Source organism: Saccopteryx leptura, chromosome 6, assembly GCF_036850995.1.
Source record: "Saccopteryx leptura isolate mSacLep1 chromosome 6, mSacLep1_pri_phased_curated, whole genome shotgun sequence".
In the NCBI taxonomy this organism is placed as follows: Eukaryota; Metazoa; Chordata; class Mammalia; order Chiroptera; family Emballonuridae; genus Saccopteryx; species Saccopteryx leptura.
In genome coordinates, this window is record NC_089508.1 from 186,036,291 (window position 1) to 186,063,788 (window position 27,498).

The 27,498-nt window shown below is 41.2% G+C and overlaps 1 protein-coding gene across 1 annotated transcript; it reads right to left on the reverse strand.

Moving 5' to 3' along the window:
* Positions 1-817: 817 nt before the first annotated feature.
* PANK3 (pantothenate kinase 3) lies at positions 818-26,512 on the reverse strand. The gene is made up of 7 exons (XM_066344201.1): positions 26,171-26,512; positions 17,658-18,010; positions 15,358-15,611; positions 12,160-12,336; positions 10,472-10,595; positions 7,438-7,563; positions 818-6,570 (listed from the first exon to the last, which is right to left on the reverse strand). Exons 1-7 carry the CDS (start codon positions 26,196-26,198, stop codon positions 6,520-6,522), a joined length of 1,113 nt encoding a protein of 370 aa, XP_066200298.1. The 5' UTR covers positions 26,199-26,512; the 3' UTR covers positions 818-6,519.
* Between the last annotated feature and the right edge of the window lie 986 nt (positions 26,513-27,498).

The window sequence follows — 27,498 nt, forward strand, 5'->3', positions numbered from 1 at the left end:
GAAGTGGTTTCCAACTCAGTTCCTCACATATATATTAATAAAGATCATCAAAACCTTTTTTATGTAAATCTAACAGGCATTGCCTATTAAAAATAAATGAAGTATCAAGGAAACACCTATGAAATAACCCTTCCCAAACCAATACCCAAGTGTCACACGAGTCTGGCATCTGTCCCGTGTAGCACACCCAAGAGCTTGAAGAACGTGTGTGCACATCCACTTCTGGCCTGGGGTAGCATGGCCTCCTTTCAAAAAAAGCAAGGGCTTTTCCCATGTTAATAAATGTCTTAAATTTCAAGGTTTGCATCTCTGAAGAATCAATATGTGCCTTTAAAAAAAAAAAAAAAGATTTTATTGATTAGTTTTAAAGAGAGAAAAAAGGAGGCTAGGAGCGGGAAGCATCAATTTAGTTTAGTTGCTTCTCGTATGTGCCTTGACCAGGCAACCTGGGGTTAGAACCAGTGACCTCAGTGTTCCAGGTCAACGCTTTATCTTCTATCCACTGTGCCACCACAGGTCAGGCTGTGCTTTCCGATGTTGTGGAGAGGAAGGAAAGGGGTGAACAACTCTCATTGCTTCTATCTTCTATAGACAAGGCCAGAAACAGCACTTCCTCTATGATGAACTCACTCAGCATGTATTTATTTGTGGAATGCCTTCTCGGTGCCAAGTACGAGGTGTGGAGAGAAATGGTCTGCACGGAGCCCCGGCTCTGAGTTTATGTTCTATAGCTAACTCCCGCGCACCCTTACATTTCAGCAGAATGGAAACGTGGGAGTGAGTACAACATGTAAAATAAAGGAATAAAAACTCATAGTAAACAACTTAGAGAATTTATTTGGAAAGTAGGAAATAAGCATGATTTTAATTAATATTTACTTAGAATATGAACAAAACTAGAAAAAGTTCAACTACAGAAAAGAAGGCATAGTATTGAAGTTGGCTTCATGTCCATACAGTGCAAACCAGCAAAACCCAAGTTTCTTTCATGCAAATAAGCATTAAGGAAGAGTGTGAGAATGTGTATGGAACAGGCCACAACAGATATTTTTTAAATTTACATAACTGTACATAAATGAAAAAATAAATTAGACAATTTACAAGAAATGTTTTACAGGTTACAATAGGCTATCACTTAGTTTGTTAGGAATAGAATTTGGAGCACATCATACATTTTTACATTACAGATTCAGTGTTAGAAGTCCAACACGACAAAGCTTAATCTTGACAAGAACAGGGCGACAGGATAAGGCAACTTAAACTGAAACGGCTTGTGTAAGTACATGAACACGTACAAACATCTATGTATGAACTGGTCAGGAACTGGGTAGAATTAAGACAAATGCCACAAAACTTCAGTGGAAAAGTAAAAAACAGTGAAAACATTAAGATGTATAAAAGTGATAATACCATCTTAACATGATTTACACCTATTGCCAATCATCACATTTGGACATATTGGAGACTAGGATATGGATGTCAGCTCTATAAAGTTACCTTCCGTTTCTGAATGTTGTAAACTGAAAAGGGTACCTCATAAAAAAAAGTGGCAAATTTCAAAATGGCTTTATCTGTGACAGCTACTAACCGCAAGGTCAAACACCCACGTGATGCAGAGACGGGCAGTATGGCTAAAATAATCTCAAACTGTTTGCATTATATCATATCTTTGTAATGGACGAATTATGTAAAAGCTGATGTTTCCTTTGAAAGTTACTGAAACTGTAAGCACTGAAATGTATGCAAGATGTTAAGAAATAGCAAAAATAATACCAGTTTTAAAACGAACTGAAATTTAGTTGCATATTTATAAAATTCAAAATCTTGATCTTTAACTTCATTTACACTCCTTTGAAAAATACATCCCTTGTTAGTGCTCTTACACACATTATTAGTAGTGGCGATGGCAAAGACTGAACATGTGTAAGAAAAACAACTTCTGACTTCAGAAAGAGCCAGACTGTGAAGTTATGATAATGCCCATGGGACTTTAAAGCTAACAACAAATATTGCAGATATTTTCATAGATTAAGGTACACACACCCACCCGTATGTATGTCTCTATACACTGCACAAAAACGAGGGGATCAGGGAACGTGCAGATACTGCATCCCGTACTCTCAGCCTTCTGTACCCTGCATTTTCACCAATGAAAGAAAAGTTGGTTTTGCATCTTATTTGCATAATCAAACAACTTTCTTTGACTTGTCATGTGCTTTTCTGATGTTTAATAAAAAAATCAGATGCTTCTTTTTTATATCACTTTATATATCATTTTGAAATATCCCCTAAATTTTATGAGCAGTATATATATCTACATACACCTATATATAGATATAGATGCACACATATATAGATATACGGTGTCTCCCTTCATATTACTTTCAGGTCTATCTACTTGGCCGTTACAGGCAGAAACATAGCATAATGAGAAATAGCTAATACCATTCTATTGGTATGCTGAGAATTCAAAAGATACCTATTGACATACAGAAATGCAGTCAATTCCAAGACATGATGTGAACATCTGAGCAAGCTGCTTCCGTCCGTGCAAACGCTGCCACACAGGAAGCAAGAACTGTCTTCCCAGGAACCGGATACTGGTGATCTCACTGTAACAAATCATCTCAGACCAAAGAAGTAACATTTAAAGCAGTGTTTCTAATGCAATGCCAAATGATGACCCCACAAGACAGCGCAAATGACAGGGACTGCCTAAGACAGACATCTGAACTGACAGTGGGAACTGCTCAAAATTTACAGATGGCTGAAAAGCTGGGGTGAGTTAATTTTCACAACACAATTTTAAAAAATAGGCTATTAAAATACTTTAAAGGAAGAAAATACTTTTTGGGGGTCTTTGCCGATTACCAGGATCAGTAGAAAATAGAAGACAACTATTGTCTCAAATATTGAAAACAGGTGGTAGTATAAAGCACATTACTCTGTGAGATTATCTAATGATAGAGAGAAAGAAGGCTGGCCGAATTCCTTCAGTATTAGAGTAAAACACATTAACAGCCAGCTTATTGGGAAAAGAGGACACCACTGACATTTTATGGCAAAACATCTTAAACAGGTCAGAGAGTATTATTACAAAAAGGCAATACAGTTCTTATACTTTGTTTACACATTCCACAAAACAGTAAGTTAAATGAAAAGTAATGCACACTCATTCTTCTGGTGGGTATTCTTTCAGTCGTTACATGGCTTTAAAGGCGAATTTCTAAACTACATTCTCAAATGCAATAGATTAAAAAGCATTAGGTGCTCACCCCCCCTCCCAAAAATGATACACTAAACAAAATATGGAAAGTCCTCTATATGACAGACAGCGGTTACAAAGGACGTTCGGAAGCTGCTGCCTTTCTAAGCTCTCCTCCCAACAACGCAGCCTTCGAAACCAGGGCAGGCTGCGCTGGACTGCGCTTAGAAGGCAGGGCGCGCCCCTTTGGGCTGCATCACTTCTGCTTACAAAAACGGAACTTTCAGAAACAGCAACCACATCTGTACACAAAGGCAAACAACTCGGGAATCTTTACAGAGTCTAACATTTGGCAAATATTTGGAGCTTCTTAAAGGACGGTCAACTACCAAGTGTATGATTGGCAACAGCACTGATGTTTCCTACACTAAGAGCCCACACGTTTACACTAGGTAGCTGAGCAAGAATCGCCCAGGCCGACCTGCAGGTGTCTGCTTACACTCTGTCTTTGGGTCGGGATGTAGAACTGAAAGCCATTAGTTCTATAAGTCTCTAGTTAAAAGGCAAGGTTGTGTGTGTGGGGGGGGAGGGTAGAAAGTTCTAGACTTTGTGTCCTTTACTAAACCTCAAAACAAATTGGTAGTGCTCCCTGAATTTGAAAATGTCATCAGTTTTCAAGAATGAAAATTAAATCCAAAAGTTAAAGAAGATTCTCTTGTGTGTACATAACAAAGAATTAATAGGGCCTCTTTTTAATCATTTAAGATTAAATTAGATAAGGTGGAGGGAAACAAGTCAATGGAATCATCAAGTTTGCTTTGGTGAAAAAAATATGCATTTTGGAGGCTGTTGAGGGCAGTTGGCACGTGTCTTAGACAACTTTATCAGCGTCTCTGGAAAACGGAGACACACCATGATGCGAACAGGGTGCGCCATACGGTAGTTTTGGAATGTCCAGAAATACAGCTCATCTGTGTGAAATAAACTAGCCCAAAGAACTATTTGTACCCCCTCCCCTTTAAAAAAAATACGGATCCCTGCTTTCCCCCTCAAGCATTCTTTTAAAAGCCCGTATCTGTGAAGTTTTAATGGATACATGATCTTGTTCATTTGTAAGAACTAGTTCTAAAGCGGCACTCACGTGGCTGCGGAGGGCCTGAAATGCATCCGTCTAAACTGAGATGCACTGAAAGCATAAAATGCAAAGTGGTCTTGAAGACCAAGTACAAAAAAAGTAAGTATCTCCTACAAAAATTGTAACATTAATTATATGTTGAAATGGTAACATTGGATATACAGAACTGAATAGAAATACATAATGAAAAGAGATTTTGCCCGTTTCCTTCTCCTTTTAAATCCGCCTACAAGAAAATGTAAAATTACCTGTGGCTCACATTGTATTTCTACTCACTGTTCAAGAACACAGAACTTGGAGGCACTCTACACTATTTATTGGACCAGAACCAAACCTGTTTACTGCTGTGTTCTCTCAAGGAATTTCTTGAGCGCACAACCAAAACCTAGAACGCTGGCGGCCTTCGCCGTGACTCTGTTCTGATTACTTCAGTAACCCCAGGCTGTGCACGAGAGATGCCATGCGCGACAGCAGAGAGGGGTCCTCCCCTTCCCCTGCGGCCGGTCTAGTGGGTGACCGCAGTTCTGAGGGACAGAAAGTGTGAACCACGGTCCCAAATTAAACAAGTCCCAAGGATGGATTGAATGAATTTATATGGACTTCAGTAATTCCATTTCTTTCTTAAAGACCTCCTCAAATCTGTAGAGTGTGCCTCAGAAACAGCACTTGAAGTCATGATCACTTAAAAACAAAAACTTTGTACAGACGCCCAAATCACAAGATTTTAAAATAAATTAATGGATAGCTTCTGTCTGAGATACCTGGTCACTATAATGGGAGCATTAAGAAAAGTGAATTTTAAGTATTTGAGCACAAATTCTGAAAAGTCTAAGGAGCAATGTCTTTCTCCAACTCTTATCTATTGGAAACTGTTCTCTATGGAGCAAAACTAGTGATGTTCAGTGAAAACACATTGTAATACTTCTTCTGTAATGTAAACAGTTGTTAAGCTCTTCAAAGCACACTCTGGAATTTAAGAAAATGAAGTTTCCCCAAGTCTCTCTACTTCATAAACCATGAGAAACAGTCTCTAATAAATTCACTGGACTATTACTGGACTCCAAAATGTTACTGCCAAAGTAAAAATCTGAAATAGTTTAACATTATAAAAAATGACTCAAAATAGAGAACAAATTCCAAGGCAAGGGATTTCTAGATTTTTGGAACATACAAAACACTGATCCTTTTGTAATTCTCAGAATTCCAGAGTTGCAAAATAGCATCAATCCAGAAGAAATGTGCTTTCATTGCTGTTCATAACAGAATCGAGTTTTTATCTTTGACAGTTCAGATCTAATTCTGCAGAGGACTGAGTGTGGGTCTGACACACGTGGCGTGGAGAGATCTCTCCCAGGGCATGGACACACTCTCCATCAGCATCATCCTGGGACCTCATCAAACAGACTTTCCAATAAGTAATTAAGCCTCCAATTAAAAAATTAAACACTAAAATAAGTATTGATTAGTGTGTTAACTGAATGTATTACAGGAAGTACAGTGTCCCAAATATGTGCATTTCTAGGATTCACTTAAAATTCAGGCTATTTAACAGTATTTCAATTAAATTATGGCATTTGAAAAAGATTGTACTTCTGGGGAAAGATCACATAAACATGCTTTTGGGGGGGGCAATGTTAGGAAAACTATAATAATAATTAATATTGCCTTACCATTTTAAAATCCCATAAAAATGATCATCTTTGATTGCCATTTCAATTAACTGTGACCCAAGGGTATGTTACTGTCTGCTGACTAGTAACCAGCACACACAGAACAGACCTGTAACATACACAGGATTATTTTCACGAGCAGAACATTTCTAAGACTTGTAAGAGTGGTGTTTGAGCGTACAGCGCTGCAATGTTGGCTGCATGAAATAGAGAATCCTTTTGAGAGGAAGCTCAACCAGCAGAGGCCGCACTGTGCTGGGGGGTTTAACCCGGGCTATGTACAACAGCAGGGAGGGCACTTCCGCCGGAAATGCTTCGCCTGTTACCGAGCTCGCGCTGTTAACATGGCAACATTTGGCAGCTTAACCACTCTGACATTTAAAAAATCAACAGAAACAGTGCTACTCTTTAAAATCCTTTGGTTCCCAGTGACAAATAATGCAGTAATAATGCATCTGGTTTTCAGTTCCTCTTGGATGACATTTATTAGCAGAGAGAACCCTGATGCTTTAGCTGAAATTTGGCAGTCCAAGAAGTGCACCAACTGCTCCAAAGTATCCCTGTATAATTAAAAATAAAGAAGAAAAGTAGTGCAGCTTTTAAATTAGCATACATTAACACTTTAAAGAACATGTAATTATATTATATATATATATCTATTTAAAAATGCCTATTCAAAAATCTACCAATTTCTGTTTTGTCAGCTATTATAAAAAGCGTTTTAACTGTATTCTCAATACATACACCTTTGAAATATCTATTTGTAAAGTGTGGCTTTTAGACACTGGCTCCTGGGGCTACCACTGCCATCCTGTGCCCGTGCCCTTGGCTCCTCCTGCCACACTCCATGTGCGGGGCAAGCACGGAGCTCACACTTGATCTGTGCATGAGAGTGTGACAATGGAACACGGAAGCTGATCAGAGCACCAACACTGAATCTGTGCTATTAAAATCCCTTGATCCATCTAGCTGACCAGAAACAAAGTAATTCAAGTCAAGCTTACTTAATCTAAAACATTATGTGAACTGAGATTTGATTAGGTCAGAGTTTAACAGTAGTGAACAACCATGAAAGAAAAATCTAGTCCAATAAATTCCAAAACGTTACCAGCGGTCCCTCTAGCAGCGGGGGAAGCTGTGGCGGACTTTCCACTGCTCAATCGCATCGTTCTTATTGTTCACATACGAGCAACCCGGTCTTCAGGGAGCTCACAGACCTGATACGGCGCTCGGAACAGTTAAGTTCTCACCTTAACGGGGTGCCTGCCAGGTTATAGTAGCGCCCACCCCAATTCAAATGGAAGGGAGGGACTCAGTACACTGTTTAGGTAAATGGTCGTTCTGTACTTATAAATACTGAGCAAGAAGCAAGACATAAAACTGCACATAAAAGCATGCTGTTAAGTCACATAATTTTGCTGTCATACCTCATGTTCCAGAAACAATGCCTTCAGTTGACCTTTTGACCAATAATCCAGTGCATATGCCAAAAGTTTCATTGAGAGGGTATTTACTCGTAAAAAGTTTCCAACAAAGACAACTCTGTTTATTTTCTAAAAGAACAGAACAAAGAAAAGAACTTAAGAATTTTAAGTGGATGTCACAATACAAGAGGGTTTACAAAATCTGTACTTAAAAATGTAAACAACTATCTTTTACTAGTGCCTGCTACATTCCTAGTATCTACATAATCCTGCATATTTAAAAAACTAGTTCTGGAAGACTACTACACACTTGTCAAAGCCCAGAGTACAGACCCAGAGTGAACCCAATGTAAACTATGGATTCTGGGTGATGACAGTGTCGGTCTTGGATCGTAACGAAGGCACCAGTGTGGTGCTGGGTCCCAATGCGGGAGGCAGTGTGGGGGGCCAGGGGTCCATCCATGGAAACTGTACTTCCCACTCATTTCGCTGTGAACCTGAAACTGCCCTAAAAACGTCTACTTTAAAGAAAACTTCCGGAAAAGACCCTAGGTAAATGATAGATGAGACCTGTTTTTGAACATGGCCAAGAAATAACCCATTTAACAGCAATTTGGAGAAATGCTGTGATGAGAGTAAAAGAGACAAACCAAGGAGCAGTATTTTAATTGTTTTGGATTTTAAAAAACAGTGTAAACTCGGCCAGCATGCTGCAATGTGTGTGCGCTCAGCAACGACACGCAACCCGTGGACTTGTGTACAGCGCAGGAGAGCAGCAGGGACTGGGGTCCAGCGGCACGCCCACCGCCAGCTTCCGGCACTCCGTCCCCAGCCTGAGTCGGGCAAGTCCCTTTCTGCTCACTCAGTGTCTGTGCTTAGGAGATCCGAGATGGAGGAACTGGTGTTCTTCAGAACAGGTCTTTCCCAAAAACCCATTTCTATTCTCAATAATAATATACTGACTTTTTGAGCATACATGCATGTTTGCACACTGAATTTGGGCAGTGTAATTATTAAGACAATGGGCCAGTGAAAAGTGAGACCTACAGGGCTAAGAGAAAAGGTCCCAAAAGTGAAATATTTCCAAAACTGCGTTCAAAATGCATGCTAGGGACTCCCTCAACCAACCTAGTAGCTACACAGTCATGAAGAAACTAAAGTGGGCCTGACCAGGTGGTGGTGCAGCGGACAGAGTGTCGGGCCGGGACACAGAAGACCCAGCTTCAAAACCCCAAGGTCGCCAACTTGAGCCCAAGGTCGCTAACTTAAGCAAGGGGTCACTCGGTCTGCTGTAGCCCCCCCCCCCCCCCCCCCCCGGTCAAGGCACATGGAAAGCAATCAGTGAACAACTAAGGTGCCACAACAAAGAATTGATGCTTCTCATCTCTCTCCCTGTCTGTCTCTGTCACAAAAAAAATCAAAACAAAAAACACTAAAGAGATAAAATTCTGGATTTAACCAGTAATTCAGAGGATTAATTTGGGTTTCTCTCTGTTGGAGCCTCTATCCCCAAAATATCTACACATGTGATTCTTTCACTTCCTTCAAATCTGTGCCCAAAGGTCGCACTTTCAATGAAACCGCCTCCAGCCCTCCAATCACACAGCAGTCTGTCCTCTGCCACACTCTGGTCTGGTCTAGGCTCTCCTTGTCCTGTTCGATTTTCTCTTTTGAAAACCAGCATTTGTCACTAATACAAACTAAATAATTTACTTTTTTACTACGTCACTAGAATGGACATAAGCTCCATAAAGTCAAAGACCACTGTTGTCCTCACTAATGTATCCCAAGTGCCCAGAACAGCGCCTGGCATATGGCACTCTGTAAATCTCTTCAATGAATAAGTGAATGAATAAACAAATAAAGGGATCCTTCACAAAGCCAATTCTCCTTTCAGTTAGAAGTACTTGATATTTACAAAAAGTAAGTGGACAAATACAGCTACCACTGAAGGCAGAGCTGTATATACTGTCGAGTGAAAGTCAGTCCAGCAGTAAATGCTCTTTGTCAGTGTGTACGTCACTCCAGTGTCATGTGAAGAACGAGCCCCAGTGCCGTCATAGCCCTGTACAATGCTGCTTGATCCATATGCAACAAGGCAGCACTGTAAAGAAGCCGAGGGCAGTGAGGAGACTTCCACGCCCTTCACTCGTCAGTGCAACGGTCACGGAAAAGAAAAAATGGGAATCCGACTGCGTTTCTTCTCTTACAGCCTCACGAGACTTAGGTCGTGGACAGCCATGCGCTGCAGAACACGATGGTCAACGGCACTTTGGAGCACAAATACAGTGGTGGTCCCTAACGTTGCAACTGAGGTGACTGTTTCTACTGCCTAGAGATGTCACAGTATCAGCACGAGTCACGTGTTCGTGGGGCTGCTGGTGTGAACAACCCACAGCACTGCCAGCCACGTAAAGCACAGCGCAACTGTGTGTAGTGTATAAGACGTGACAGTGACACGCAGTGCCGGTCACTGGTTTCTGTGTTCACTATCCTTTCACGGTTTCCCCAGCGTGTGCTTTCTCCTTGTGAAAGAGCCGACGAGCATTCCGCCGCGTCACACTGGTGGCAGCCTCCTGAGCGCCTGCTTCCTGGCTCTCTGGGCTGCACATCTGTTCTTGTGCCTGATCTCACCCCATGTGTTTTGTATAAATATATGGTAGGGGCTCGCAGCCGAGGAGCAACAGGCTCTGCCTGCCCAGCTTGCGTGTAGTTATACCATGCAGCTGCGTGATAAGGGCACTCTGATGTCCACGCAATAGTGACACGCCTAACGATGACTTTCTCAGAACTTAAGCCATCATTAAGCAGCGCATGACTGGGCTTCTGAAAAGCTGAAATGTAAATGTCTATTTGTCCTGTTTCCGATGTAAGTTACCTGCTACTTTTTTTAAAGGTAGGATACATAATATACTATACATGAGTCTTGGGATTTAATGATAGGGCTCCCTCCTGTAGGCCTGCTTAAGCAACGCAGAGAAGCGACCTGCACAAAGAACTCCAATTCTCATTTTCCATAGAATTAAGTTGTTCTTACCTCGTTGACGGCACACATCCGTGCCACCGAACCAATGTTATTGGTGATAGTGACTAAGGTAGCTCTCGCTAGATCTTCCTTACTAACAGATTCTCGCTTCTCCTTGTAAATCATATTGCCAAAACTGCAGAGAAATGGGGGAAACCCTGCTGGTTAAAAGCAACATTCCATACAGTTTGGGAATGTATCCCACAGATAAATCTACACGTACATAGGGTTCTTCACTGACCCACTGAACTGTAAATGGCAAAATAACGGGAGCAACCCCAGCCCCATCAAACAGTGAAAGGGGAAGTGGGAGTAGTAGGAGAGCAGAGGGAAGGGAAGGAAAGGGGAAGGGGGAGGAAAGAGAGAGGGACGCAGGCCGAGACAGGCTAGACTACACCGCCGTTAATGAGCATTTATAGTATGCTAATCCACGGTATACAAATGTTACCTTCCAAAAGTCACCTTCTGTACAAGGGGAGGACAAGGACATGTATTTGTACTTGCACAGAGAAACATTGAAAGGATATGCAAGAATAAAAAATGGTTTCCTAAAAAAAAAAAAAAAAAAAAAAGGTTTCCCGCAGAGTGCTCGCAGGAAAACGTCTATCTAATTTTCAAACTACGTGAGTGTTCAGAACTCAGAACTTAGAACTTAAACTGGGTAAGAGGAAGCCCCCTTACAACTTCCTGATATAGTTAATGCTTTCTAAAAACTAAATAAGCAACCTTATTTTGAATTCTCAATTACAGTTGACATGCAGTATTGTATTCAACATAGTGATTAGACAGCTACGTAACTTAGGAAACGATCACTTGGATGAGTCTAGTACCCATCTGAGCCCACACGTACTTATTATATCTTTACATAGACTATAGTCCGTATTCTGTACTTGACATCCCTGAGACTGTTTTATATCAGGTGATGTGTACATCCCAATCCAGTCCCCTTTCCACCCATCCCTACAGGCCCCTCCCAATCGATGGTAACCATCAATCTGTTCTCTATCAATTTGTTTTTTAGATTCCCACAAGTGAATCATATGGAACGTGTCTTATTTCATTTAGCATAATACCCTAGGCCCATCCATGTTGTCACAAATGGAAAATATTCATTTTCTATGGCCAAGTAATATTCCATTGTACATGACTTCTATATCCAACTGTCTATGGATGGACACTCTAGGTCGCTTCCATATCTTGGCTCATGTAAGTAACACTGCAATGAGCAGAGGGGTGAATGTCTTCTCAAGTTCGTGTTCTGGATCCCGCTGGACACGTATGCAGAAGCGGAACTGCTGGGACCTGTGGCAGTTCTACACTGAGTCTGTTGAGAAGCCTCCATACTGGTTTTCACAGTGGGCACACCAATTTGCAGTCCCCCAACAGTGCATCAGGGTTCCCTTCTCTCCACATCCTCGTCAGTACTTATTGTTTGCTGACTTATTGGTGAGCCCCATTCTGACAGGTGTGAGGTGTATCTCATTGTGGTTTTATTTTGCATTTCCCTGATGACTAGTGATGTTGAGCATCTTTTCCTGTCTATTGGCATCTGTATGTCCTCTTTGCAGAAATGTTGGTTCAGGTCCCCAGCCCATTTTGTAATCGAATTGTTTGGTTTTGTTGGTATAAGTTGTACAAGTTCCCTATATACTTTGGATATAAATAAGCAACTTTATTTGCAGCATAAATGTTAAACTTACCTAGATGCTACAGCCCAGCCTGGCAGACCAAATCTCTCATAGTCTCCTCCATAAATATCACGGACCAGCTTGTCAGCATGGGTGCTGTCACCTTTGGATGCCATTTCAAGGGCCTCTTCAAAACTTTCACAGCCAGTCAACAAACTGCATAAGCCCAGAAAGGTGCCCCCTCCGAGGCTAAAGAAAACAAAAAAACTCTATGAGCTACATTGATCCACACACTGTATTTTACTCCACGGTAAAAGGGTAGAGCATTGAATTGTTCAATAAAAACATACAAACAACATATTACTAATGCTAAGTTCTGAAATAGCAACATAATGAAGAAAGGTTAAAAATGCTTAGCAAAACCAAACTTGTCAGATCAAAGAACAAACCGAAGAAAAATGATCACTTGGCGGAAATAACAGGACAGGAAAGCTTTTATATCTTACAATAACTTCATCTGATGCTTTATATTTTCTAATTGCTAAAAAAAATTTGTATTTTCTAATTGCTAAAAAAATTTTAATGTGCATGTGAAAAGATCAAGTGTTAAAAAAATTCATACCATATGAATTAAAAGGAGAAAACTTGTAATTCTAAATGATTTCCAGGAAATGTTTTTGTGAAAGGCCTATTTACTTGGACTGACAGAGCTGAAATCAATTCAGTGTGATACACTGGCCTTGAACATGACCTAGAAATAAAGCAGTGAGGCAATTTATGTCAGGCCGGTCATCATGTTAATAATAGAAATGTACCTCGTTCTATTATTCTTTTGAATATGCTCACAAAATTAAAATCCTGTCTAATCCCTAACTCAGAGCCTTGGCTCCTAGTTTCACCTAAACTTCTAAACAGGTTCTATCCTTGAATCACTACTGGAATGTAGTTAACAAGCTGGATTTCTGTCTTTTAGAATTAATTTAAGTAGGTAACACAGAAGTCCCCTCTCATCTGTGGAGGACTCATGCCAAGACCTCCACTAGAGGCCTGACGCTGCAGATAGTAATGAATCCTGTGTGCTTTCCTATGCATACCTATGATAAACTTTAGTTTATGACTTAGGCACAGTAAAGGGTTAATAACAGAATGAAACAATTATAACAAATGTACGGTAATAAAAGACGTGAATGTGATCACTCGTTTCGGGGATCCCTATTGGCTCAGTGCTCCCGGGACAGCACGTGGCATCAGTCAGAACACATCTCCTGTTCACGTCTTCCACCGCAAGTTTAATGCCTTTTGCACCTAACTAAGCACTTACCACGCACTATGGCTGTAATGTAACGTGGACAGTTTGAAATGTGATAGCAAAACTAGCAAGCATTTCTTTTCTCCACAATTTCATGCATAGAAAATTTAGTCCTCGGTGCATGATTTATTTTCTTCCCTATTTTGAGAACGATCTCTTAAAGAACTTTAAGGCTTCTCACTGGCATATCTGAATTGCCAGCATACCTACTCTTGTGCTTTAGGACCATTATTAAGTAAAATATGAGCTACTTGAATATAAGCACTGCAACTCTGCTCGGTGGGCCGGGCAACCGAGATGCCACCAAGTGACCAGAGCAGGAACTGGAGACAGCGGGGCAACGTCACCAGCTACTCACACTGCTGTGCAATGTAAAACTCATAAACTGTTTATCTCTGGAAGTTACAATTTCTTATTTTTGGACTGGAACTGAAACCGCAGAAAGCAAAACCGCAGATAAGGGGGAACTAGCGTACTTTCCTGTAATTCTTTGGCATAGAGTTACAGTGGAAGTAGATTTTAGCCACCACAGGAATAAAATACTAATTTTATTCAATATATAACTATTTAAATAATTTAATAACTTAAATTTTAAGTTTAAGTATCATTTAAATAGTATTATTTTAAAATTGAAATAAGATATTTTTTACAAAACAATCTAAAGTATCCTCAAATCATTAATCATTTTCAATTAAATACAGTAAATATAAGTCTCCACTCTCCTCACAAGTAGATAAGGTACATAATTAGAATCTTTTTTTTTTTTTTTTGTATTTTTCTGAAGCTGGAAACGGGGAGAGACAGACAGACTCCTGCATGCGCCCGACCGGGAGACCGGGATCCACCCGGCATGCCCACCAGGGGCGATGCTCTGCCCATCCAGGGTGTCGCTCTGCCGCGACCAGAGCCACTCTAGCGCCTGGGGCAGAGGCCACGGAGCCATCCCCAGTGCCCGGGCCATCCTTTGCTCCAACGGAGCCTCAGCTGTGGGAGGAGAAGAGACAGACAGAGAGGAAGGAGAGGGGGAGGGGTGGAGAAGCAGATGGGGGCTTCTCCTGTGTGCCCTGGCCGGGAATCGAACCCGGGACTTCTGCACACCAGGCCGACGCTCTACCACTGAGCCAACCAGCCAGGGCCCAAAATTAGAATCTTAAGGAAGAATTTAAAAGCTCATTTCACATTCATGTACCATATAAAAATTTTAAAGAATGTTTGGAACACTAATGTTATCCCATAAAGAGCCCAGGCTAGTTTTATTCTGTAAGAATTAATTATAATGTCATCCGATACACTGCATGAAATCAGTATATGGCAAGCTTTAGACTTAAAAACATTATAAAAAAAGTAAAAAATAAGAAAAGAAAGATACTTTGGAAAATAATCACTGAAATCATTCTAGACTTTTTTTTTTTTAGTGATATAGACACACTGAGAGACAGATAGGGACAGACAGAGAGGAGAGAGATGAGAAGCATCAATTCTTCGTTGCGCCAACTTAGCTGTTTGTTGATTGCTTTCTCATATGTGCAATGGGGGGGACGACAGCAGAGTGAGAAACCCTTTGCTCAAGCCAGTGACCTTGGGCTTCAAGTAAGCAACCTTTGGGCTCAAGCCAACGATCCGCACTCAAGCCGGCAATCTCAGGGTTTCAAACCTGGGTCCTCTGTGTCCCAGTCTGACACTCATCTACTGTGCCACCACCTGGTCAGGTGCCATTAATTCATTCTTAACATTATAGAAATTTTAATGCCATTGGTACTAGTCGAATAGAAACATTGAATGATTCTAAGGAGTCGCTGCCCACGCCTTTACAACAGTGTTAGCTGCCGCACTTTCACTCGCCCTTGCACATCTGCATTTTCTGCTGTTGCACAGATACTTCTTTTCTGATGGAGCTAGTATTAATATTATTGATTTTATAATTTCTGTGTGTAACAAAATAGAAGAGAAAGGTGACTTACCTCGTCCCAGTGACTCGTTTGTAGTTGTCTTTGGAATGGACTGCTAGAATGCTGACCCCTGAGCCAATGTTCACGACCAGCAATGGGTAGGGGTCGTCCAGGTTAAAAGGCATCTTTAGGCATCGCTCAGGCTCTGAAGCATTAGCAAAATAATAGCACTCTGCTTGTCCGTTGAAACTGACAGAATCTATATACAGCAAGCCCTTTACAAGACAGTCAAGTTCATCCAGTTTGTGCAAGTGAAGGTTTCCAATCTGTAATGTATAAGAAACACTACAGTAAACAGCATTCAGTTATATTGTATAATTTCACACTTTACAAAACTTCAAAATCATCTACAACCCCCACATTTTTACTTGTTCTGAGTTATGTCGGAATGTCTGTGGGACTTCAGCTAGTCCAGTGGGGCTCAGAGATGGTGGGGCTACCCTGGGGGCGTTCTGGCAATCTGTGGGGCCATTCTAGTTTACACAAAGATGGAAAAGGGGGTAAAACTAGTATTTAGTGGCAGGGACTGTTTGTAGTTATTGCAGCCTATGTAAGCACAAAGTATCTTATCTGTGTGTATGAACACAAATAATTTTTTGCATGGTTTTAGTATATACTAAATTGCTAGGGATGCAACCACCAAATAAACTAAAAAAGTACTGTATGTCTTTTTGCTTGAAATTTCACTAAGTGTTGTTTTAGCATCTTGGAAAGTTACATCAGCAGCAACTCCATCGATGGTAGTCAAGTCTCCGGTAGCACATATCATCAAACCTAGCACCTGTGGCTTCAGAATCCACGGGGACTCTGGGTACAGGTGCTGGCATCTCACTGCTTCTATACCCTTCCCCATGCGGTCATACCAGAGCACCTACCTACTGATACACACCTTAATCTCCTGTCTTCATAGTACTGAGTACTAGTTTGAAATTATTAAATGCATTTTAGGTTAGTAAAGAGTGTATTATAAAATATTTGTTATAAAGTTTCTGCTTAGGAATCACTTCCTCTGGGAAGCTTCTCAGTTCTCTATGTCCCATGGCACCTCTTTTCGTAGCAATAGGATTAACTACAAGGAACTGTACTACTTCTACTTATAACTGATTTATCTGTGTGGTCTAAAATACTGCACTCTTTGAGGGCTGGGTTTGTGTCTCATTTCTAGCTGACTTCTCACCAGATGTTCAAATATTAGCTAATTAATGATTAAACATCAAACAAAAATAGAAGTTCATCACTAAAAAATATCAATGTTTTTAAAAAATTAGAATTCTATATGTGGATATCAGTGTTTTCAAAGGCCACATAAAAACTGGCTTCAAAGATACCGCTTTTGGCAAATATGCCCAAACCAATTAGTCTCAAAAATCATAAAATTTGTGTTTAAATTACTCAATAGAATAAATACACATCAGTGTTATCCATTAAAGAAAAGAATTTTAATAAAAATTTAGAGGTAGAAGAAGATAAAGGGGGGTACATGGTGATAGAGAATTGACTTGGGGCGGTGGACACACAATACAATACACAGATGATGTGTTACAGAAGTGCACGCCTGACACCTATGGGATTCAAAAATTCATTTAAAAAATTCAGACTTTTAAATTACCCTAAATTATAAGAGGCTCACTTATGTGAGCTATAGGTGATCATTTCTGTTCTAGTAACACTTTATTATATGAACTGAGAAATTAAATGGTATACATGCATACTTTCAAGAAGAAATTTTAGTAGCCTCAAATACCAACTTTTTAATCTTTATTCTAATGAGAAGTACTACAGGCCTGGCAAATCTCTACCAACACATAACTCAGATAGCACTTACATAGTCGTCTTCTCATTTCCAAAGAAGTCCCTTTGAAACAGGAACATAAATCCAGGAGAAAGGGGTAACAGGGACTTTCAACCAAGTGTCTGCATACCAGAAGACACTTCAGTTGGGGTATGGGAAGGAAATGGCCCCAGGAGAGAGGACTATATGAATAATACCCAAAAACCTACAAACATAACGCAGTAATAGGGAAAGTAATTCAAGCCCCACTTACACCTGGTTTTGTGTGCTGCCAAATTCACTGAAGTCCCTATTGTTGCAGTCCCTAAAGTGAGCAGGTTTTAGCAAATATTATGTACAACAACCTCAAATTTGGACAATTCTTTATCCTATAAAGGGGTTTAAATATTCCATATCAAAGCTAATCATGTATCAGAAGGAAGAAGTAATCTAAGGAACACGCTAGATGAAAACCTAGCCTCATATTAAAAACTGAAGAGAATGAGTATCAATTTTTGGCTTTGAGTTAACAGATACCTACTGTGCGAAAATCTTTTTCAAACTTGTAAGCACCACCTCCTGTAGCACATAGCACCGTGTGTAATGTTGAGAAGTTCTTATCTCTTCCCATTTGGATAAAAGTAGGCAGGTCCTGGGTTGGAAATCTGATAAAGTGCAGGTTCCCTCTTCGGCCAAAAAGCGTTAAATCCTTCAGTTCAAGGTGTACATCCCGAATACCAGTGGATCCGTACGCGACATTCGACGTCAGGTATTTCCGGATACTTTTCAAGCTCTCAACTTCTTCCTGTTCTTCCTCTGCTGTGATATCAATAGGTTCAAAATACGAGAGCTTGACTAGCGTTCCCCCAATGTCCATGCCAAACCATGGGAAAGCTGTGAATAAAAAATATATACACCTATAAATATATTTTTTGGAAATGCAAACTAGGAACCTGTTAGCCATAAACTTCATTTACTCTCCATCATGTCCTCAGTGCGCAGTACTTATGGGGAAAGACACATGTTCTATGTACAATTCAAGCTTTTCCCTTTCAAAGTGTTTTTATGTATTTTCTAAAAACCCATAACATCAGATGTTTGTAGCTGACCCAGGGCCTTTAACTCCCAGTGCTTGAAAGGTTTCTAAAAGATTTTAATGTAATAAAATTGGCCACTTCAAGTAATTCCAGGGAAAAGTTTTACAAAGAAAGATTTTTCTTAAAGTAAAATGAATTCAAACCACAATTTGGGAAGCTAGAATAGCAGCACCCTAAACAGGTACGTTGCTTTTATGTCACCTATAAATTTGTATAAACAACTAAGAAGCTTGGACAAACACATTTAAAGAAAGCAATATGGAATAGCTCCATTGACCCAATAAGCCAGAGATTCCTTCAGAATTTTCAAATCTGTATGTAATTAGGGTACTTTTCAATGAGTTACTAGATAAAATAAGACCCTTCTGGTATTACATAATGAAAATGAAGCCACCTATTTGATTAATGCTTGATTGTAGACTTCATGGTGGTGGTGGTGGGGGTTAATGTGGCAATCACTACTGCTACACAAAGTACATTTTGGGACAGAAAAGTTTCTACAAGTTGAAATTAAGCTAAAAACCTTTATTTCCCAAAATTCAGAACACACTAAATATCAGTTAACATTTGTAGTTTTTCTTTCTGGGCCTTTGGCAGTGTCAAACACACACAGATGTCAAAATGTACATACAGATCGAAATGTTGCTCAGAGAGCAAACTACAAAGGTGAAGCATGACCAGGTTCGAAGTTCAGGCCCTTTTCATTTCAGTGAGAAGCCTGTCGACTCCTACATTATATATAAATACCACACTTAGGTGAAGAACTTTTCATTCTTACACTAAGACCATATATTTAAGTTTCAAAGGAACATTTTGCCTAGAATATTTCAGGTTTACAGATAAAATACTGGAGAGTTAGAAGTTACCTAATTTTTCTAAAGCTATGCATGAGCACCGAGGTCTTTGACCCTAAAGGTGTATCAACAGCCAATTCCAAGGTACACGAACTCTGCAAAGGGCAGTAAAAAGGCTCACTGTATGAAAATCCTGTTTCTAAAGTCCAGACTGCAAGAGTTTGACTCTTTCCCAGGGAGAAAATGACTTTGAGTGTAATTATCATTAAAATGATAAGAAAAACAAAACTTTCCAAGGCTTCTTAGGAGGCTTTTGTTGATCTCTTTGCCTGGAACAACTATCTCAGAAACAAAACATTACACAGAAAAGAAAAAAAAGTTTGTAAACAAAGCTATGTTATATTTCAATATATTACTCTCTCATTTGTTTTAAATTACATCCAACACTGAAGATTATAAAATGTGTATGGTATATAATGCACAAAAAATAACAATCGCCCTGGCTGGTTGGCTCAGTGGTAGAGCGTCGGCCTGGTGTGCAGGAGTCCTGGGTTCAATTTCCGGCCAGGGCACACAGGAGAAGCGCCCACCTGCTTCTCCACCCCTCCCCCTCTCCTTCCTCTCTGTCTCTCTCTTCCCCTCCTGCAGCCAAGGCTCCATTGGAGCAAAGTTAGCCCGGGCGCTAAGGATGGCTCTGTGGCCTCTGCCTCAGGCACTAGAATGGCTCTGGTTGCAACAGAGCGATGCTCCAGATGGGCAAAGCATCGCCCCCTGGTGGGCGTGCCAGGTGGATCCCAGTCGGGCGCATGCGGGAGTCTGTCTGACTGCCTCCCTGTTTCCAACTTCAGAAAAATACAAAAACAACAACAACAACAAAAAAGCCACAATCATCAATAATCCGGAACTCATGAAACAGTAGAGTATTACCATTCAATTTGAAACCTTTGTGAGATCCACCTGTTTGTATACTGGCCAAGAGAAACAGAAGGTTCTGCCCACAGAGGTAGGTGTTTTAAATCAACAATGCAACAAAATCAAGATTCATCTCACATCTAGCCAAGTAGCTATGTGTGTTCTTTTTGTCCTGTTATTCAGTATTGGCTAACTAGGGATGCTATATAAGAGACGATGAATTTCTCAGTAACCTTAGTATGCAAACCAGAACATGTCCCTTCTATTTCTAGCAGATCTCAATTATGACCATTTTCTTACTATCTGGAAGGTAGGGACTTAGAACTCAGTCTTACCTACAATTAAAAAAAAAAAAAAAAAAAAAAGGGTAATAGCCACCTTTTGCATAGGGAGCCTTTCAATTCAGCAGAGCTCTAGAATTCATTTCCTTATGCTAGAGAGGCCACTGCCATGAAAAAGTATGGGGGGATACCCTGGCCAGACAGCTCGGTTTGAGCACCTTCTGGAAGCAAAGAGGCTGCTGGTTCAATCCCTGGTCAGGGCACATACAGGGACACGTTTATGTTCCTGTCTCTCTCTCCCGACCTTTCTTGCTAAAATTAAAAAAAAAAAAAAAAAGAAAAGAAAAGAAAAACGAAAACGTGGGGGCGGCAACAGAAGACACAAGTGTTTTGAGAACTTCTTTACTGCATTTATTGGGATTAAATTGGTTAATAATTGTAGAGGTTTCAGGTATACGATTCCACAGTACCTTATCTGTGTACTTAGTGTTCCCCACCCCAGGTCAAGTCTCCTTCCATTGCATTTACTCCCCCACCCCCTTTGCCTCTCATAATCACTATGCGCTGTTTGTGTCTGAGGATTTTTTCTTACTCCCTTCACCTTTCTCACCCAACCACGCAAGCCGCCTCCCCTGACAGCTATCAGTCTGTTCTCTATGGGTCTGTTTCTATTTTTTGTTTTGTTCATTAGTTTCCACATACGAGAGAAATCTTAGGGTACTTGTCTTTCTCTGACTGGCTTATTTTACCTTGCATTAAAAAAAATATTTTGTCATGACCAAAATGAGCGGGAGAAGGGAACATGGAGCTCACGCATTATCCGCAATGTAGGGACGATATATATATATAAATATATAAGGTTATTAAGTACAGCCAGCAGTCCACTAATAGTTCCAAGAGGTAAGAGAAATATTAGTGGGTGGGGGAAGGTAGTGGAGGGGGGCTGGGAGGGCAGACAGTGATGGAGGAGACCGGGTGTGATATACAGGTGATGTAGTGTAGAACTGTGCACCTGAAACCCGTCTCAATTTATTAACCAATGTCACCCTAATTCAACAGAAAAAGAGAAAAATACTAGTTTCTAAGAAATCGGATAAGTACCGTAACTACCTTTGCTGCTTCTAGCTAAGGGACAAGTTGAAAGTAGGTCACCAGTGCATAAGGAGCCTACTTACAGCATATAATCTAAACATTTCTTATCCTTGAGAATAAAACTCATCATCACCACGATGAAAAAATCAACCAAAATACGCATTTTTAAAAACAAAACACACATTCCATTAGTATAAGTAAATACTTTGATGATGGTAAATATATATTAGGTTCCTCTAGACTGAGAATTTTCTAGAATCTCTTGTGATCTGTTTATTTGGTGTTCAAAAAAACAGTAACTGCTGTTCTATTTCTGACTGGGGCCTAAGACAGCTGCCATTAGTTCCCTATAAGTTACAAAAATATCTGGAACTATTGTAAGCAGAGTACTACCAAGAATTACCGGTATGCTTATCAGATAGATTACATATACCAAAGAAGAAATCCACATCTTTTTAAATGGTTAAACCGCATTAGGTATCTAGCCACAAGGGCTAGACTATTCACTTCAACCTGTGTTGGTATCTTGCTAAGTATGGTAAGACGTGGGGTTCTAGAATCATTAAAGAGCTCTTCACTTGCTACTGGCCCAATGTAGATTTCAACCCAAAGGGACCCTATGCCAAAATAGGATTTTCTTGTTCTTTAGCATAAAGAGAAACCAAATGCTGAAAATGTTCAAAACATCACTGGACTATTTTAAGGAACAAAATTCTAAAATGGGCAATGTTCACTAGTAAACTTCGGACATACTTCAAATTCTTGGATAAAAGAAATTTTACAATTCCCAATTACCATTCCAAATGAAAATGTTGGTGTTTTCAAACAGCCTAGGGAATAACCATTTTCACACCTCCTTATAATTCCTTAGAAAGTATCAGGTGAATTATTCCCCCTTTTGGTAAATTAGTTACATGTAAGGTGTTACTAGAAACTATCATATCCAACTGTACCTTATTATCTATTGGAATTGATAATACTTTTAAAAATTATATTCTTTGGGGTAACATTGGTTAATTGCATGAACTAGGTTTCAGGTGTACATTTCTAAGACCCCTCATCTGCATACAGCACTGCAGACTCCAACTATCTGACCAGCCCCATACACCTGACTCACTCCCCTCAGGTAACCAGCACACTGCCATTTCTGAGGGTGTGTGCTTGCTGCTTTCTATCCCACATGACACCACAGGGTTCTTAGCCTTTTCTGTGACTTTTTTCACTTAGCGTGATACTCTCAAGAACCAGTTATGTAAAAACAAACAAACAAACAAACAAACACATCCATGTTGTCACAAATGGCGGTCTTTTAAAAGTCTCAGTAGTATTCCATTGTATATATATGTACCCATCTTCTTTATGCAGTCACCTGTCCAAGGACACTTAGGTTGTTTCCAGGTCCTGGCTATTCTGAAAATGCTGCAGTGAACATAGGAATACATTTATCTTTATGAATAAGTGTTTTCAATTTGGAGGGTGGGGGTAGATACCCAGAAGAGGGACTGCTGGGTCATATGGTAGCTCTATTCTTAATATGTTAAGAAACCACCATATTGTTTTCCATAGTGGCTGTACCAATTTACATTTCGACTAGCAGTACACAAAGGTTCCTTATTTTCCACTTCTCCAATACTTGTTATTTCTTGTCTTATTGGTAACAGCCATTCTAATGGGTGTGAGATGGCATATCATGATGGTTTCAATCTGCATTCCCTTACAACTAGTTACATTGAGCATCTTTTCAGATATCCGTTGGCCATCTGTATGTCTTCTTGGGAAAAGTCTGTTCAGGTCTGCTGCCCATTTTTTTAAATTGGATTTTGTTCATGTTGAGTTATAGGAGTTCCTTATATGTTTTGGTTATTAGCTCCTTATCAGAGGTATCATTTATAGACTGGTTTTGTTGATGGTTCCCTTTGTTGCACAGAGCTTTTTAGTTTGATACAGTACCATTCATTTATTTTTGCTTTTACTTCCCTTTCCTTTGGGGTCAAGTCCACAAAAACCCTCTAAAACCAATGTCCAGAAATTTACTTAGTGCCTATTTATGTTTTCTGTAAGTGATAATTCTTAAGCAATGACTCAGTTTACAAACAGGCCAATCAAGCCTTGGTCAGTTAGTTGGTGAGAGCGTCATCCCAAAACACCAAGGTTGTAGGTTCGATCCTTGGTCAGGGCACATACGGAAAACAACCAATGGATGCACAACTAAATGGAACAACAAATGACTGCTTTCTTCCCACTTTCCTCTGTATCTCTAAAATCAAAAGAAACAACAAAACAAAAACACCAGGCCAATCAAATTAGACAGAAGCAAATTACAAATAAATGCTATATAATCTCTCTGGTTTTGACAAAAACTTCAGATACTTTACTACTTGAATTAGCAAAGCACAGAAAGGCTGAAAAACCTATTACCTTAATAAGTCATGTCAGTCGAGATACAGAGAAACATAAGATTGTTCGAATTAGTATCTTTAATATCGAAGATTTAAGCAGTGTGAAAACCATAAGGCAAAGCAAACACTGCCATTATTTTGGTTGTCCTATTTTAAGTAGCAAAAACTTTTCAAAAGGTTAATATTTGACTCCATCCTTCCCCTGGAACTGAATTCGCACATCATTTCAGAAGCTCATCTTTTTGTTATAAAATCCAGAGGATGAAACCAAATCCTTTTATTTTCTAGCTAAATACATGTATTTGGTTTATAACCTGGTAGTATACTAGAGATGTATCCACAAGCAAATGTTTTCTAACACTTAGGTGAATAATGTAAGAAAGTGTATGAAGCCAAAGTCACTTATTTAACCATTATGAGTATCGCTTCTAGTTACTGGGGCTGCCATCTGGCTAAATGACGCAGTGCGTGTAGACCGTGCCTTCCACATACTAAGTGCTCACTAAATTCGTAATTAGAAAACCCTAGACAAGTATGCAAACAAAACAAATACATCTTTACCTAACCTGAGTGATTTAAAAAATCCGCAGTAACACCTTCCAGTTATACATCTAGAACAGTTTCTATTTTCCTTCCCACACACAAAAAAAGTGATGTTCTTTATTTTTAACATTAAAGAATTGAGTAGACAGTAAAGTCGCCTTTTATGTGTTATAACCTGAAAGTGTTTTTTGGACTTCTAATTGAAATTTACCTGGCTAGTTTTTCAGCATTTTTAAACAGTAATGGTCTCGCAATGTACCACAATGTAGTAATAGCCAACTTACTTGTAATCAATACATGTTCTTTTATTTCTCAACCTGAAGTTTATTTTATAAACTTTTAATTAGCATTTTTGCTGAAAACACCTTTGACAGAGGTGTATGCATACCTAATTATAAGTTTTCCCAAATCGAAGTCAGCAAATCACTATCATGGCAAGAACAAAAAATACCTTAAAACGTCAGAATCTGGGCCTATCACAGGTAAACTCATTTCACAAAACGAGAACTTTTAAGAGAAGCAGAGAAAATGTATGTGTTGAGGGAAGACATCCAAGTGCTTTACATACTGAATCTGTTCAAGACTGGTTTAATTTAGCAAATGTAAATTAGAAGTGTTTCCATATGACTTTGTCATTTAAGCCTTCAGAGAACTATTTGATAAGACTCCTTGAACAATAACTCTTTAGTACAAGAAATCATCATGAAAAATCTTTTTTTTTTAAATCACCAACTATAAATACCAGACCAGAAAGGTTTGTGTTTCTCTAAGTATTTAGACTCTGCCCTATGGGTGCAGAAGAAAGAACACTAGACTGTGAGTCAGAGGACCTAAAGCCCTCAACCTCCTTAAGGTCCGAGTTGGTTGGCTCTCCGTTGCAAAAGTTATTCTGGGGCTCAATAAATTCAATCTCTTCATCTGTAAATGAAGACATTTAAATACAAATTAGCAGTGTTCAGGGCGCTTTGGTATGTTGCTTCTCCTCTGAGGTTTACAAGAAACCTGTTGGGCTGGAAAAGGTGGATGCTCCCTTGTACATCAGATTTCTTAGAACTGTTTTCGATCACATGGGACACTCGAAAAACTGCGACTGTAAACACCATTCTAAGATGTAAGGGTGCATTCCCCCCATTCCTGGTTGCTCTGGAAGAATGGACTTACAGTATGACAATCACAAAGGCTGAGGGATTAAGCCATTTACAGAAGTAAACGGGTTTGTTTTTTCTTAAGGCTAAAAATAAAAGAAAGCAAACAAAAGTTGACCTGTCCAGCATGTTTAGCATATATAGCTGTGAAAATAGCTGAGCATTCAACCAAAATATTTAACAGCGGTTAATAGTAGTTGACCAACAATAGTGGTGAGTTTCAAGGGGCAGAAATACCTGCGATTTTTATCTTTTTTGCTTTTAAAACAAACCTAGCAAATTTTTATGCTAAACAAAAATAAAGTCACTGGCAGGTTACAATATTAAACCCTCTAATTCGAACAAGAGTGACAACTCCCGGGAACCCCCCCCCCCCCGGGGGATTTCAAGGACACGAGCAGAAAGCCCAGAATTCAGTAAAAAACGGGTAGTAACTGCCCCGGTGCAATCTGACAGCCGTGACCACCCATTTTCGACTTGACCGCAGAGGAGGTGGGGAGAGGGCACCGGGCTCGAGACAAAAATTCCCTCTGGCACCTCCCAGCCCTCGAGGAGGAAGTGGGAGACAAGGGCCAGGGGGCGGCGGGCGTCCGCACGCACGTCTAGGGGGTGGGGGTGGGGCCTCCAACCCGGCGGCGCGGAGAGGGTCTCTCCGCCCCCACGCCTGCGGGGCGCCGGCGGCCGGCCAGCCAGCGGCGGGCGCGGGACGGGGCTTCGGCCGCTGGGCCCAGGGGCTTCCAGGCGGGCCCCGGGGGCGCCCCCCACCCGCCGAGCCCACGTCCCCATCTTACAGGGTTTCTTGGCATCCTTGATCTTCATGGCGGCGGGCGGAGGGGCGAGGGGCAGCCCGGAGCTCAGAGCACGGAGGTGGTGACGGCGGCGACTCGGACTCCGACTCCGAGGCGGCTAGGCCCTGCCAGGAGGCCCAGCCGGTTCCTCCCCTTAAGCAAGCGGGCCGGGCGGGGCGGGCAGGGCGGGCCTAGGGCGGGACGGCGCCTGGGGCGAGGCCGGCCCAGGGGGTGGCCCCCCAACCACCCCCCCGCCCCCCGAGAGGGGCGGCCAGGACCAAGCGAGCTGGGGAAGGCCGCCGGCCTCGCCGCTCCGGGGGGCCCCCCACCCCCGCAGATGCTCCAAACAAAAGGCCCCGGTCCCCCAGCCGCCGCCACCGCCGCCGCACTGAGAGATAGCCCGCCCAGGCTGAGCGCCGCCCACGTGATGCGAGCCCCCTTTTCTCCCAGCCCCCAGCCGGGCTGCTGGGGAATGTAGTTCTCCGGGTCGTGAGGCCCTGCTCTCTGGCTACAGCTGTGGAGATGGACTACAAAGCCCAGGGTGCATTGCGGTCACTCCTCAAAGACCCCCCTCCGGTTCTGGAGATCGCCTCAGAGTGGTCCCAGACCGAAGGGGGCGGGGCCTTAGTCACGCCAGTGATGAGGCAGCCAATGGAGACTGATCTGGGCGGGCTGCGGAAGTCAAGGTCCCTGGCCCCGCCTCGCTGCCTGAAGAAAAGAAGTGGAGGGGAATTGTGCAGGTCCTGTCGTGGCTCTCTTGGGAGTCGGTGTCTTTCCTTGAAGGCAGAAAACACGGTCCTGGTGCCACGGGAAGCGCTGAACACAGGGCTGTAGAGCCACTCTGTAGACAGACCGGGGAAGGCATTTATACATCAGTCATGCCCAAAGGGATCCCCTGGCTTAACACAGACACCTCAAATTCTGGAGTTGGAGTCAAATTGATAAGAGCAATAGTAGTAATTGGTGGCATTTATTGAATGCTTACCGTGTCCCAGGCACTCTGCTAAGCACTTCTGGTGAATTGATTTACTTTGGCCATCTTGTGAACTCTGCACAATGTTTATTCGTTTTATTACCTGTCAACTCATTTTGAGGAAGGACAGGATGTGAGAATGTCAATGTATTGGGGGCCACAGGCTGAACCTGACAAGCTCAGGGGACGCCTGCCGGTGGCCTTACAAACTCAGGAACCACAGAGGCTGGTCTAACTGAAAACTTTTTCTTTCTTTCCTTTTTTTTTTTTGTGGCAGAGACAGAGATAGGGACAGACAGACAGGAAGGGAGAGAGATGAGAAACATCAATTCTTTGTTGTGGCTCCTTAGTTGTTCAT